Source organism: Carettochelys insculpta, chromosome 2 (assembly GCF_033958435.1).
Source record: "Carettochelys insculpta isolate YL-2023 chromosome 2, ASM3395843v1, whole genome shotgun sequence".
Lineage (NCBI taxonomy): Eukaryota > Metazoa > Chordata > Testudines > Carettochelyidae > Carettochelys > Carettochelys insculpta.
The window spans coordinates 28,350,872-28,366,488 of NC_134138.1; the positions used below are offsets into that span (position 1 = coordinate 28,350,872).

The 15,617-nt window shown below is 43.3% G+C and overlaps 1 protein-coding gene across 4 annotated transcripts in view; it reads right to left on the minus strand.

Moving 5' to 3' along the window:
- DEPTOR (DEP domain containing MTOR interacting protein) overlaps positions 1-15,617 on the minus strand; it is a 119,884-nt gene that overhangs the window by 69,909 nt on the left and 34,358 nt on the right. For all 4 annotated transcript variants that reach the window (XR_012644358.1, XM_074986730.1, XM_074986729.1 and 1 more), the window contains exons 3-4: positions 13,643-13,821; positions 9,996-10,119 (exon numbers count right to left, since the gene is read on the minus strand). Coding sequence is in view for 3 of the 4 variants with exons in the window: in XM_074986730.1 (XP_074842831.1) it covers positions 9,996-10,119; positions 13,643-13,821 (303 nt within the window). In the remaining variant the exon portion in view is untranslated. The remainder of the gene's footprint in view (positions 1-9,995; positions 10,120-13,642; positions 13,822-15,617) is intronic.

A 15,617-nucleotide genomic window follows, 5' to 3' on the forward strand; every position in this document is an offset into this window, starting at 1 on the left:
AGGGCAGGGTGGGAACGTGGAAGGAAGAAGTGGAGCAGGGGTGGTTTCTGAGGCAGCGAGGGAGGGGCAACAGTATCCCATACCCCATGCCCCTATAGGGAGAGCCCTGCCCAACGAAATAAATAGCCTGAAGGTTTAAAACAAACATAAAGAAGTACTTCTTCACATCATGCAAAGTCCACCTGTGGAACTTGTTGCCAGGGGATGTCCTGAAGGACAACAATAATATAACTGGGTTCAAAAATGAATTGGATAAGTTCCTGGAGTATGAGTCCATCAGTGCCTATTAGCCAAGATGGCCAAGGATACAACCACATCCTCTGGGTGTCTCTTAATCTCTGACTGCTGGAAGCTGGGAGTGGATGACACAGAACAGATCGTTTGGTCGTTGCTCTACCCTGTGTGCTCCCTTTGAAGCATTTAGCATTGGCCACTGCCCGAACACAAGATACTAAGGTAGACGGATCATTAGTCTGACCTAGTATGGCAACTCTTGTGGAATGCACACCGCTGACAGAGCTGCTAAATCAACAAAAGTTGAAGACATTTTACATTTGGTATTGGTGATTCACACACCTTCCAACCAGGAGGGGAGGGGGATGACAAAGGGGCAACCTCCTGGGGGCCTGGCAATTCTAAAGGGCCTGGACCTTGTGGCAAAGTCTGGAGCCCCAGGCCCTTTAAAGCACTGTGGGAGCATGCTGTAAGTGGCTTTAAGGGCCAGGAGGTATGGAGGGGGGCACAGCATAGCATGTCATAGCATAGCATGTCATAGCCAGCTGCCCCAAACCTGCCCCTTCTAGGAGCATGCAACCGGGTCCCCTCCCCGCTCAACCTTGCCCAGGGGCCTGGAGTAGCTGTCAGCTGTCCTGATGAGTAGAGAGGACCTCACAGAAGAACTGGTTGTAGAGGACAACTTTAGTTTGAGTGATCATGAGCTAATTAAGTTTAAACGAAATAGACAAATAAAAAAATAGATCTTCAACAACAGAGACTAGTTACTTTGGGGCCTGGTGTTCCAAAGGAGCCCAGCGCTTTGGTTGACCCTACTGCTGAAGTAGGTGCAATAGTGGCTGGAACTACAAGCCCCTTTGAAACGCTGTGGCAGGTATGTGCTGCTGTTCCACGCATGGCTTGGAGGGAGTCGGGGGGAGGCCAGAGCTGACAGCCCTAAGCCCTGCCCCTTTTGCCCTTCCAGGGTGGGGTGCTGGTCCCCACTCCCCACTTTGCTGCCAGGTCCATGGTGGCCGTTGGCCCCAGTGATGTGAGGTCTTTCTAGTAGAAACAAGGAAGTATTAGTACCATTACACAAGGCAGTGGCGAGATGCACTTTTGATTTCCCATGTTGAAGAAAAGATTCATTCAAATTGGAGCAGGTGCAGAGAAAGGCTGTTAGGATGGTCCAAGGAAGAGAAAATCTACCCTAGGAGGGGAGAGTCAAAGAGCTTGGCTTGTTTAGCCTACCAAAAAGAAAGCTGAGGGAAGACATGGTTGTGTTCTATAAGTACATCAGAGGGATAAACACCAGGGAAGGAGAGGAGTTGAATTTAAGTTAAGCACCAGATTGGGAACAAGTACACATAGCTATAAACTGACCATCAACAAGTTTAGCTTTGAATTTTTTCAGGAACAAGGGACAGGTGACAGAGAGGGGCTTAGCTGGCAGAGGCATGTCCACACGGCTTCTGTACTGCTGGCATGCCCCCTGCCAACAGGAAATTCTTGCACAGCTATGCTAATTAGCTGTGCGAGTTTGCAAATGCTCTTCCATTTGCAATTTTGTGACCTGTCATTAGCACAGTGCTGCTGGCAGCAGCGCTGTGCCAACGGGCCATCTAGACGCAGCCGATACATTTATGGAGGGGATGGTACGATGGGCTGTTTACTGTAGCATGTGGGCTATGGGTAACCGCCGGAAGCAAAAGTCCCCAGCTACTGGAAAGAGGACACCACGCAGGGAGGGCTCTAAGTTACTGCTGAGGATTTTTCCCAGGTATCTACCTGGTGGGTCTTGCCCACTGGCTAAACGTCTGACTCACAGGCATCAACTTTCATTTTTCTGGGTGGATGTTCCATCCTCCTGCTCTGAATTGCCCTCACTCTGTCCATCCCAATTCCTGCTCCTCCTCCACCCAGCACTATCCACCCATTGCCAGACAGGTGATTGGTGGGGTGCCTGGTGGGGTGGCAAATGAAGAACAGCACATGCCAAGCAACCACTGTTTTTTCCCAAGAGATTTCCAGCCCCAGAGCACCTATGGAGTCAGCACCTATGATACAACTGATCACACCTGGAGTCAGGAAGGACTTTTCCACCACGTCACATTAGCTGAGACTTTGGAGAATTTTGTGCCTTCCTCTGTAACATGGATCAGGGGCCATTTTCCTTTTAAACTAATGTAAATAGTGGATTCTCTGTATCTTGACATCTATCGAGTGTGATTTGAGCACTTCAGTAACTCAGCCACAGTTTAGGGGTTTATTTCAGGAGCTTCTGTGGCCTGCAAAGTGCAAGAGGTCAGACTAGATGATCACAATGATCCGTTCTGATCTAAAGTCAATGAGTGTCCCAGTCATGAGTTTTCACGAGGCTTTACTTCCCCTTGGAACAAATGAAGAGCAGCAGACATTTACAACAGGAATGCTAGAGTGTTTTTTTTTTTTCCCCCAAGAGAGCTGGCTGAATAATTTGGTGCTGTTATATTTTCCGATGAATGTAGACCTTTTTGTGTTGGTAAGTTGCTCATGAAGAGTCTTTAATTCCAACACATAATTCACTATTGATCTGAAGAAGTGGGTTTATCCCATGAAAGCTCATCACCTAATAAATGATTTTGTTAGTCTTTAAAGTGCTACTTGACTGCTTTTTTGTTTTGATATATTTCACTGAAACTGTCCACAGAGCACTGTCCATTACGGACTTCTCATAGTCTGTTATTCATCAGGTAAGATTGGTCACACAGACTCAATAGGTTGTTTTTGCTCCCTGATTGGATGACTGGAACTTTATAAATGAGAAAGCAGTGAACAGCAAGCAAATAATCAATAGTGAATGAGTATTTTTGTTCTCATCCAGATATACGTATTCAGACTGGATGATCTTTATTGCATCTCCTTCCAAGGACTCAGAGATTAGTAGGAGAAATAGAAGTGGGTGGAAACCTGGGCTGCAGCGACCATGAGATCATAGATTTCAGGATCTGGACAAAAGGAAGAAAGGTGAGCAGTATCATACAGACCCTTGATTTCAAAAGAACAGACTTTGACTCCCTGAGAGAACTGATGAGCAGGATCTCTTGGGAAACAAAGATGAAGGGGAAAGAGTTCAAGAGAACTGGCAGTATTTTAAAGAAGTCTTACTGAAGACACAGGAACAAACCATCCCCCTATATAGTAAGAAATGCAAACAGGGTAGGCAACCAGCTTGGCTTAACAGGAAAATCCTTAGTCAGCTTAAAGTCAAAAAGGATGAACACAAGAAATGGAAACGTGGACAGTTGACTAAGGAGGACTATAAACAGACGGCTGGAGAATGCTGGGCAGTAATCAGGAAAGCAAAAGCGCAATTGGAATTGCAGGTGGCAAGGGATGTGAAGAGTAACAAGAAGGGTTTCTACAGGCATGTTAACAATAAACTGGTTATCAGAGAAGGTGTGGGGCCATTACAGGATGAGGAAGGTAACCTAGTGACAGATGATGTACGAAAAGCTGAAGTACTCAATGCTTTTTTTGCCTCAGTCTTCACGGACAAGGTCAGCTCCCAAACGACAGTCCTGGACAATGAAGTATGGGAAGGTGGAGGGCAGTCATCTGTGGAGAAGAAACAAATTCTGAGCTATCTAGAAAAACTAGATGTACACAAATCCGTGGGTCTGGCTTTAATGTACCCGAGGGTACTGAGTGAATTGGCAGATGTCATTGCTAACCTTTGACCATTATCTTGAAGACTCTTGGAGATCAGGGGAGATACCAGACGATGAGAAAAAGGCAAACGGAGTGCCCATCTTTAAAAAAGGAAAGAAGGACAATCCTGGGAAGTATAGACCCGTCAGTCTTACCTCAATCCCTGGGAAAATAATGGAGGAAATCCTCAAGGAATTCATTTTGGAGCACTTGGAAGAGGGGAAAGTGATCAAAAGTAGCCAACACGGATTCACTGGGGCAGGTCCTGCCTGACCAATCTGATTAGCTTCTGTGATGAGGTAACAGGCTCTGTGGACATGGGGAAGTCAGTGGATGTGATATACCTTGACTTCAGCAAAGCTTTTGATATGGTCTCCCACAACATTCTAGTCCGTAAGTTAAGGAAATATGGTTTGGGTCCTTGAACTATAAGATGGATAGAAAGCTGGCTTGAAGGTCAGGTCCAACAGGTAGTGGTCAATGGCTCAATATCTGGGTGGCGGTTGGTTTCAAGCGGAGTGCTGCAAGGCTCAGTTCTGGGGCTGGTGTTGTTCAACATCTTTATTAATGACCTGGATGAGGGACTGGATTCCACCCTCAGCAAACTTGTGGATGACATAAAACTAGGGGGAGACGTAGATACTTTGGAGGGTGGAGAGAGAATCCAGAGTGACCTGGATATATTAGATTGGGACAAAAGAAATATGATGCAGTTCAGTAAGGAAAAGTGTAGAGTCCTGCACCCTGGGACGGAAAAATCCCAATCATTGTTATAGGCTGGGGACCAACTGGCTCAGCAGCAATACGATGGAAAGGGACCTAGGGGTTATGGTGGATGAAAGGCTGGATGTGAGTAAACAGTGTGCCCTGGTAGCCAAGAAGGCTAACAGCATACTAGGGTGCATCAGGAGGAGCATTTCAAGCAGATCTAGAGAAGTAATTATTCCCCTCTATTCAGCACTGGTGAGGCCGCATCCGGAATATTGTGTCCAGTTTGGGTCTCCCAGTATAAAAAGGATGTGGATGTGTTGGAGCAGGTTCAGCGGAGGGCAACAAAAATGATTAAGTGGCTGGAGCACATGACGTATGAGGAGAGGCTGAGGGATTTGGGCTTGTTTAGCTTATAGAAGAGAAGACTGAGGGGTGATTTAATAGCAGCCTTCAACTTCCTGAAGGGGAGCTCTAAAGAGGAGGGTGAGAAACTGTTCTCAGTAGTCTCGATGGCAGAACAAGGAGGAATGGTCTGAAGTTGAAGAGGGAGAGGTGTAGGTTAGATGTTAGGAAAAACTACTTCACCAGGAGGGTGGTGAAACATTGGAACACATTGCACAGAGAAGTGGTGGATTCTCCATCCTTCAAGTTTTTTAAGTCCTGGCTTGAGAAGGTCCTGGCTGGGATGACTTAGTGGGGGTTGATCCTGCTTGAAGCAGAAGGCTGGACTAGATAACCTCCTGAGGTCCCTTCCATCCTTGTGATTCTGTGATGCAGTACTTGTGTGTTGGGTACAGGAGGGACTTGCCTTAAACCAAAAAGCTGACAGAATAAGAAACATCTCAAAACCTTTTTGCTGAATGAATCAATTTTGTTGTTTATGCAGCAACTTTCTTGTCGTCTTAATTCATGTTCCTCACAAATAATCCATGGAAGGTACAAATCTCCATGTGATGACAGCAAATATTTTTGTCAAGCACAAGCTGTCCTGGACTCTGAATATTAATGGTGTGCCAATTCAACTGAGGGAGGGAGGAAGGGAAAGAATAATATTTCAATGCACTAAAACCAACTAGCCATATGAAGGTCAGCAAAATACCAACAGATCTTTGACACTGATTTCAAAAAAAACTTGTAATAATAAAATGTACAGAATTCAGATTAACTGTGTTGGGTCAATATTTAGCATTGTTTCACCAATTGGCAATAAGAACTGCAGGCATTTTGATAAAAGGTATGAAATACTAGCTATGGTAAGTAACCTTATATCCTCCACAGAAATGCTATATGGCAGAAGTTCTCATCAGTGAGTCAGACAATATTCTTTCTTCAGCCACCTTAGAATTTTTAGTTGACCTTTTTCTCCAGCAATGTAAACAGAGCTGTATAAAAAAAGTTTACTTCAGCCATCAAACTAGGTCTTTTTACACTGGTACCATTACTGCAGCTTTTGAATATAAAGCATATCAAGCCAGACTTACAGGTGCTTAGGGGTGGGTGGACAAGAACAAGAGATTTCTGCCACTCGAGTGCTTTATGTAGCAGACTTACAAACATATGTACATCACTTCTACAACTCAAAATCCTGATGTGTGTTCTCCAGTTTCTATCAGAATAAAATTGTGCCAGTGATCCATGTGCAGATGGTTACTCGCACTGAATGTAAAGAGCTGTATCTATTGCTCTTCAAAGATCAGGAATTTTCAAATCTGAACTATAGTGACAATGCACAAATAATGCATTTGGTCAGGAGTGGTATGGTGACCCTATCAGGTTGAGCAGACCTATGAGGTGATGTTATCCAGTCCATCTCCTCAATCAATACAGGACTGTTCTGTATAATATGCGGTATTTTCTAGTGCAGGGGGTCAACAACCTTTCTGAGGTGGTGTGCCGACAGTTGATCTTTTGACTTCTGTGTATGGTCCAAGTGCCAGCGATACTTTTTAGAAGTCCTACTTACAACAGCTTCATTAATAAATAAATTAAGATGCAGAGCTTTCCTGTTTGGGTGGTGGTTGGTAGCATTAGCTGGTCTTCCATTAATCGACATGTGGCATGGCATTGAGCAAGCTCCTGGCTGCATGGGGAGAGGAGTGAAGCTGAGCTCCCGCCTCGCGTGTCAATGAAAAGCAGCTCACGTGCTGCTCTTGGCACCCATGCCAGGGGTTGCTGACCCCTGATCTAATGTGCTGTCCAGTTGATTGTAAACTGACACAGGTTCTATGTTTCAGCAACCTTCGAAATCTTACATATAAGTGAGGAGAAAAGCGGCATTTGTAAATGATTGCTCTATTTTTCTGTTTAATCCTTCTTCCACTAGTTTGGCAATACTGTCTTTTAAGTACGACAAAACACCCATTGTCAGCCTTTCAATTCATGCATGTCCTTATTTGTACCATAAGGCTGCTGTAAGAATATCCCTACACCACACATCTATTCATACTTTATATCTAAGCATTTATAATACCTCTATGGCTCTGGAATTTTGCTTCCTGGAGGGATTAAATAGGTAGCTATTACTTTACAGCATCTCACATCACAAAGCAGTCTGTAAAAATATCACCAATAAAGCATATCTGTCTTGAGATGGAGAATGGCAGCTAGTACACAGCAGACAGTGGGGGAAGGAGGCATTTTAGTTAAGTACATTTCAGCAAACCTAGATTATTACAAAAAGTGCCATAGGACTTAAATCTCAGATTATGCAGATCAGCTAGGCCCTTGGTTTTTAAATTCTCAGTGGAAACAGCCTTCACAACCAACGGTGAGTATATCTGCTTATCTAAAAGGTGGACCTAGCTCTGGAATCAATGAGCAGAGGCACTGCAACACTGATCTTAAGAGCTAAGACATTCCCTCAAGAAATAAAGTAACACCTATTTTTTTCCAATGATAAGCAAAAAGGGCTGTCTGCATGAGCCTGAAAATCTACACTAGAAGAGAGAGTCGATTCTGATACGTTGATTCTATCTACGCTAATGAGGTAGCTAGAATTGCGTATCTGAGGTCAACTTTGTTCCCTAGTGTAGATCTAGCCATATTCCTGTATCTGAGAAAACAATCTCAAGTGGTGAACTACTGTGTTCAAAATAGACTTTGCCCTGCACTTTGTTGATTCTTTCAATTAAATATCAAATACATTTGTGTTTTGATCACCGTATGCCAAGGAAGTTTTGCCAAAAAGAAGAACAAACAGGAAGAAATTCAGTCAAAAGTCCTTCACTAAATAGGAAAAACAGGACACCACCACAACACTTTGCATCAGCACTACCTGGTGCACAGGTGAAAAACCGTAAGTCTTGCTTTACAAGCTGCACCCAAAATTGTTCCTCCACCCAATCCTGCATGCACTTACAGCTAGGAAGTGTATCTATTCCTCATGCTGTACCTCTGGCTCACCGCTGATGCAAAGCCCATATTTCACTTATCCTCTACATCCTTCTCAGTTTCCTGGTGGCTTTGCCTCTCTCCTGACCAAGTTCCTACATGTTGTAACTGTCTAGTCTGGCATTCTCAGGACCTGTCTGGTGCCAAACAAGAGAATTTGCAGGACTATGGGAGGCCAATACTGTCTGGCAGCACTGCCAACACTTCCAGTGCTTACTGGCTGTTAGGAGACATTTAGGGGTAAATTACAGCTAAATAACAGCACAGAACACTGAGAGCCAGGACTGGTGGCTGGAAACAAACTTTATGGGACCCCAGGAAACTTGGCCAAACCAATGAAAAGTCATTGTTCAGCTAATTAAAAACATCCCAGTTTATGGATGTCGCTGGATGAGAAAGTGTCGGATTAGAGAGGTTCAGCCTGTAGTTGCTCCTTCCCTTTCGTACATGTAAGATGTCTGTCCACTTATGTTAGCTGCTGACACTAACTGCTACCCAGCAGGCCCTGTTCCTGAGGATGCTGCTGTGATACAAACTGTCAGTGCTTTTTTCTGTAAAACAAAAAGAAGAGCTGGTTTGCAGCCATCTCCCTGTCCCCTCCCACTCCCCTCACCATAAGGGTTTCTGTGTCTGGGGCTGCCCATACTGTCTCACAGCTCTGGGGCTGCTGGGGTTGCCCGGGCCCCGTCTGGGTCCCAGAGGCTGGAGCTGCCAATAGGGCTCTGCTCCCCGGCCGGTTCCCAGCCCCGTGGCTGGTGGGGTCCTCCTGCCACCAAGCCTGGGATCCCAGCTGGGGCTGCCCAGGTTCTGGTATGGTGTACCATCCCATACCAGCACAAAAAAAGCCCTGCAAACTGTAGGGCAAGTAAGTGTTACAGAGCAATTGCCAACTACTCTCCCTGCTACACAGCAGAAAAGTTAACCTCCACTGAGGGTCTGATAGGTTCTCCCAACCTTTGTCTCTCCCTTTGGTGGCTTCATACTACTCCTCCAATGCCCCCTTCCTCGGCAGGCCAAGCAGAAGAAGAGACAGTTCTTTGGAGATTATCTGGCCCTTTGGGGCATGTAAGTACAGATGGAGGTCCTGGGTTGGGGTTTATGCCAATGGAATTTATATTCTTGCCATGAAGAGCTTTCTCTGTATGAATTTTTCATTTAAAACTTTATTCTAACAGAGAAATGATACTGATGCCACTCAAAGTGAACACAGTGGCTCATATGGCTGCTGTACATGTGTTCCTGGAAGCTATGTAGACATCTAACCCTTACTGCTGTTGAATGTCTAGATACTTTTGGGGATCTGGGCCTTGCTGCTCACGTGTGTACTGCTCAAAGCTAGAGTCAGTCTGGAATAATATTTTAAACATCTTAGAAAATAATGCATCTGCTCACGCTTTTGCACAGTCAGTTTCCTGTAAATGTCAATATTTTATTCATGCTGACTGAAACTACCATGTTACAACCCCCAGTGCTTTGAATGAAAATTAAACTAACTCTACAGTGGACAACACGGTTAAATGTCTCAGTTATTTGACACAAGTAATCCAGTGGGATATCCAGTATCTCAGTGAAACCATCTGTTTCAACTCTTAATTAAATGTTCTGGACAGTTTTTTGAAACCAATTTTAATATAATCTCTTCGGTGCACATAGTGCAGGCTGACTCAGTGAAAATTAATTTTTCTTGTTAACTAAAATTATATCTGCTATTAAGTTTACAACATGACTTTAATTATCATGATTTGTCCATTGGTTTGGTATGTTCTGACAGTTTTAAGTGCCAGGTTGACACTTTAAAATGCCAGAACCAGCTATTATTATTTATTTTGTGATAGCATGCAAAGACTCCAGTGAGAATTGGGAGTTTTAGCATATTGGGGCCTATTCAATTACTTATAAGTCAAGACAAGAGGACTTGCAATCTCATGTAAAACCAGACACTGCAGGGAGGCTAGCATTGTTAACATGCTATGGCTTTGCACACAACATACTTTTCATACAGCCGCTGTCCTCTGATGAACACCTTTGCCTCATTATCCAATGGGAATGTTCCATCATCTTTTCTAAAGCGATAGAAAAGTTTGGCATCCTTGAATTCCTTATGCTCATCACAAACTGTAACATAAAATAAGTGGCATCAGAAATGATCACGCTTATGGTAAGGACCTTACACAATCAGAACAATTTACTACCCATCACTAGTGAACTTAAAATCAGAACAGGCATATGTAGAGCACAGTCTAGCTCGCCTGCCCCCAAACTGTTTATTGCACAAACATGCCCCCACACGTGAAAGGCAGAATGGTGTCTTTTGGAATTCAAATGTTTTGATAATTATTCACACGGAATCTCTACTGTTTTGGAGCTTGCCAGACATTCATTTCAGAGGATGCTGGGAGAGCAATATATAGCAAGAGACACCTGGCTGGCAAAACCATGTGATTAAACCAGATATAGAATCATAGAATCATAGAACACTAGGACTGGAAGGGACCTTGATAGGCCATCGAGTCCAGCCCCCTGCCCCAATGACATCTAAACCATCCCTGACAGACATCTATCTAGTAGAACCTGTTCTTAAATATCTCCAGTGATGGAGATTCCACAACCTCCCTTGGCAATTTATTCCACTGTTTGACCGCCCTGACAGTTAGGAACTTTTTCCTAATGTCCAACCTAAACCTCCCTTGCTGCAGTTTAAGCCCGTTGCCTCTTGTTCTATCCTCAGAGGCCAAGAAGAACAAGTTTTCTCCTTCCTCTTTATGACTCCCTTTTAGATACCTGAAGACTGCTATCATGTCTCCCCCCAATTTTCTCTTTTCCAAACTAAACAAGCCCAATTCTTTCAGCCTTTTTTCATAGGTCACATTCTCTAGACCTTTAATCATTCTTGTTGGTCTTCTCTGGACCCTCTCTAGTTTCTCCACATCTTTCTTGAACTGCAGCACCCAGAACTGGACACAATACTCCAGCTGAGGCCTAACCAGCGCAGAGTAGAGCGGAAGAATGACTTCTTGTGTCTTGTTCACGACACACCTGTTAATGCATCCCAGAATCATGGCTGCTTTTTTTTGCAACAGCATCACCCTGTTGACCCATATTTAGCTTGTGGTCCACTATAATCCCTAGATCCCTTTCTGCTGTAGTCGTTCCTAGACAGGCTCTCCCCATTCTGTATGTGTGAAACTGATTGTTCCTGCCTAAGTGGAGCACTTTGCATTTGTCCTTATTAAACTTCATATGCCCTAAAACTCTGAATCTAGTACTCAGTGATTTAAGCGTTGGCAAACCAAGGCATCAATTCGTGGTTGGACCAAGCAAATGTGGGACTTGCAGTGAAAACACATAATGAGGGTCTAAGATTCACTGTATAACTCTGGCATGCCAGCTGGGGAGTGGGAGAGGTAATGGAGAATGCAATGAGAGCTGGAAAACATTCTTAGGGCAGCGGTGTCTAGTTACATTAGGGAGGGAGATCATTTCAGTCCACCAACTATGACAGAAAGTGAGGGACGGCCCACAGAGCTCTAAGTCAGCATGCACAGACTCATACTCCATGCCATAGAGCACTAGTGCATGAGCATTAAACATTAGATTACTGGTTTACCTTAATGCTGGTGGTGTAGGAAGCACCCATGGAACCTAACTTACTAGCTTATCTGATCTTGCCCATCATTGGAACTTTCTTGAGACAATAATATTAACTTTCAAGCCAAGGAATAAAAATCCTTCAAAATATTAATTTTGTACTTAATTTTAACTTTTTTTTTTAGGAAAGGACTCCTGCTTTTCCTTGTTGACTCAGCTAGCTTGGGCGGGGACAGGGGGGATTAGCTTCTGAGATGGAAAACCTTTTAAAGTTTTGTTAAAGATTTAACAAACTTTCAGATACAAAGTTTCCATTGGTTGATTAAATTAATTAGGTAATTATTCACTGGTATTTCTTCAGTAGAGGATACAGCCACTGGCATTTGGCAGCCCTATACTTACTTTGTATCTGTTCTTTAAATATCTACCTCAACTCCCAGGTTCCATAAAAATCCAGAATTTGAATTTCTGAGTCAAGCAGAATGTGGAGTAGTGGCACATATTGCATCTACATTCATATCCCTTCAGCTAAGGCATTTTTTTTTCACCGCTGATAGTTGCTGCAGGGCTCACACACAAACAGTTGCCTTTGGAGAAAGTCAAAATTTGTTGGTTACAAACGTTACTATATTCCCTGTTAGATGGGGAAACTGCAATTTCAGATGTTGCCTGTTCAACTCTACAACATTGTACACTTGAAACAAAGGGCTTGATTCTGCAATGCCTGATACATTGGAAGGTCATTTTGCACCTATGGCTTACACGGGTGTAAAATGAGTGTATAGAAGTTACCTTTGTGATTTGATAAAGGTTCATGCCCACATTTCAAAAGTAATGCTTGTAACTTCCGATATATCATTATCATAAACGTGAAGTTAAGGGGTCACCATGACACACACAAAAAAAGAAAAGGCACAGAAAAGTTTCAGTTTACAAAGGCTTTGTCTAAATTGCCGAGAACTGTTGGCAAAATATACGCAAATTGCATAACACATTTGTGTATCTCCTGCTGACAGTTCTGCCAGAAGAGGCTTTCCCAACATTTGGCCCGTCCACTGGGGCCAAATATCAGGAAACCCCCCGTCTGCCAACACATCCCTTATTCCTCATGGAATAAGGATGATTGAGATGTCAGCAGAAGGCTCCCAGAGCAACAGACTTCTGCTGGGAAACTTCCAGGCTCTCAACAGAAGCCTGTAATCTAGACATAGCCAAAGAAAGAACGTTTCATCTAAATTATCTCATTACAGGTTAAACCTCTCTAGTCCAGCACCCTCGGGACCTAACTGAAACCGAATGAGAGAATTTAACTGACCACAGGAGGTCAATATTTTATAGAACATTACCAAGACTTCCACTGTTTACTGGGCTCTTAAAAGACATTTAGCAGTAAATTACAGCTAACTAACAGCACAGAGCACTGAAAGCCAGGACTGGTGGCTGTAAAGAGATTTTATGGGACCACAGAAACTTGGCCACGCTCATGATAAATGGTTGTCTGGCTAACTAAAATCATGCCGGATTACAGAGGTTACTGTCTGAGAAAATGCTGGATTAGAGAGGTTCAACCTGTACAGTCACTACTGGGGAAACCCTCCCCTTCAGCAGTCCCAAATCCATGTAGTTACAAGTAGCATCAGAGGAGTTCTACAGACAGTAGAAATCCTGCCTGTTGCAGGAGAGGAGAAGTGCAGCCAGTCTGTAGCCACTAAGGCAATAGTGCTGTCTGAAGCAAATTCATTCCCCTTTTACTGAGGAAATAGGCAATGGATGTGAGTAGTCATAGCTCTGCAGGCTCTGCCCTTACCTCTTTATTAGTCACTCCTGTACACTGGCACGTACAAGAGTCCTCGCCAAGAGCAGATATATGCAGGGCACATCGTGCAAGGACCCCCTTTTCCATGAGAATGTCCAAATCCTGCCTAACTCATATACAGCAGAATAATCAGAGATCTTCTCAATTGTAAAAGCAAGGGCAAGGAGTTACCTTTAATTGCCTCACAGTTAGCAAGAAAAAAATAAAGCATTGTAATTGTGCTGTTTCGCTCACCATGATGGATAATGCTGCAATCCAATAATTTCTGCACCAGTTTAATTGCTGTCTCTCTGTCTGAGGCCTCTTTGCGATCAAGAAGCCAGTCAATCAATTCTTTCGCAACAAAACAGTTTGGATACGTCTTGAGATGATGCCTCCGATCTTTTATTACCTTTTCTTCATGCAGTCTGAGCCTATGGATCAAATCAGATTATTAACCACCTCTGAAGAGAATCTATATAACGAGAGGAGGAAAGGACTCCTTCATATGTGACATGTTAGGGTCTGACTGCCACACAATTCACATCCCAGTAAATATTATGCCTAAATATAAAAAGTTATAGTGGCGAGTCTGTTTAAAAACAAAGAACATAAACACATACTGGCATCTGAACATTTTCATTTTCAGCTGGGGAAAGAAAGAAAAGCAGAAAAAGAAACAACATCAAAGATCATTTTAAACCCAGCACAGGAAGATTTTCAGTTCCAGTGGAAAACAAACACGAGAAAAAGCAGAAGTAATTCTCGGTATAATCTGCTAAACACATGAATGCATGCCCCAGTGTTCCAATAAAATTAAATGTTAATACTTTGGCATCAACTGAGACTCATTCTTCCATATTACCTTTAAAATACTTGGCATGACTTTGTTATTTTGGGAAAGCCCACTGCCAACAATTTGTTAACCCCACTCACTCCACTCAGCAGCATTTTCTTCGTGGTATCATTCTTTTAACCTTCATTGACTATGTACATACTAGGTACAGAGGTTGTCATATAGAAGCCAGCATGCAGACAGTTTTTGCACAATGCTGTTGAATACACAGTACATACTTCCTTTTCTATGGAAAACAGATCTGAAATGTTCAAAATCACACCCACACTTTTGAAAGCAAATCCAGCAATTGCTTCTTGCACATTTAATATGGGTGGCAAAAGCACATGAGGATGTATCTGGTTTGACCCCAGGAAGTAAAGGTCTTTCAAGTCAATAGCTTTATGATTAGTCATTATCACCACAGATTCAACAAAGATATCAATTATCTTATGCGAACACAACAAGAAGTCCTGTGGCACCTTATAGACTAACAGATATTTTGGAGAATAAGCTTTCATGGGCAAAGACCCGCTCATTATCTTATGCATTTCAAGGACAATTTCCCCACCTTTGATATTTACAGGGTCCCCAGGCATCCCACTTAAAGACGCTTGCAGAGGCTTTTTTTTCCCCCTCCCTTCCAGCCCTTGTAACACTTAAGAACTGGGCACTCCAGTATGTGTGCGGGAACTTCCCTTGCCTCTTCCCTTCTACCTAACTTCTACCCTTCTGCCCCATCCCTTCCCCCTGAAGCCTTATCTGTTCACTCCTCTTTCCTCCTTCCTCTGACACTCACTCCTTCTCTTCTACCCCCTGCCCTGCATGGGTCAGGAAGGATTAGCCTGTAGCATTGGGGCTGGAAGCTGCAGCTGCCTGACAGAGGCAGGAGGTGGCCCTGGCTGACTAGGGGCTGGTGTTGGTAATGACTCAGTACCTGTTCTACTTGCAGTAACTTGACTTTGGGTGTCTGGTAAAAAGATCTGACTGGATACCATCAGATCCCATTTCCAACCAGACTTTCCAGTAAAAGACAGGACACCTGGTCATCCTACACAAAATACACAGTGTGGATTAAAAGGCAATTTTACAAACACCATCAAAATGAATACTCAAGTGAAAAACCACACAGAAATAAAATTTTAAAAACCCATTGACAATAAGACTTCCATGCATTGTGAAATACAGTAAGATAAAACGCCTTTGTTTACAGCTATGATACTTTCCATATGTGCTGTAGTATCTTACTTTGAAATGCACTTTTTATTTAAAGACCCTGGAATTATCAGTGTTCTTTGTCCATGTTTAATCTATGGTCATTTGAAAGTACAATACTGAAACAGCATAAGTATATCTGTATATACACAGAGGCTTTGATCACCCTTTCACTTTCTA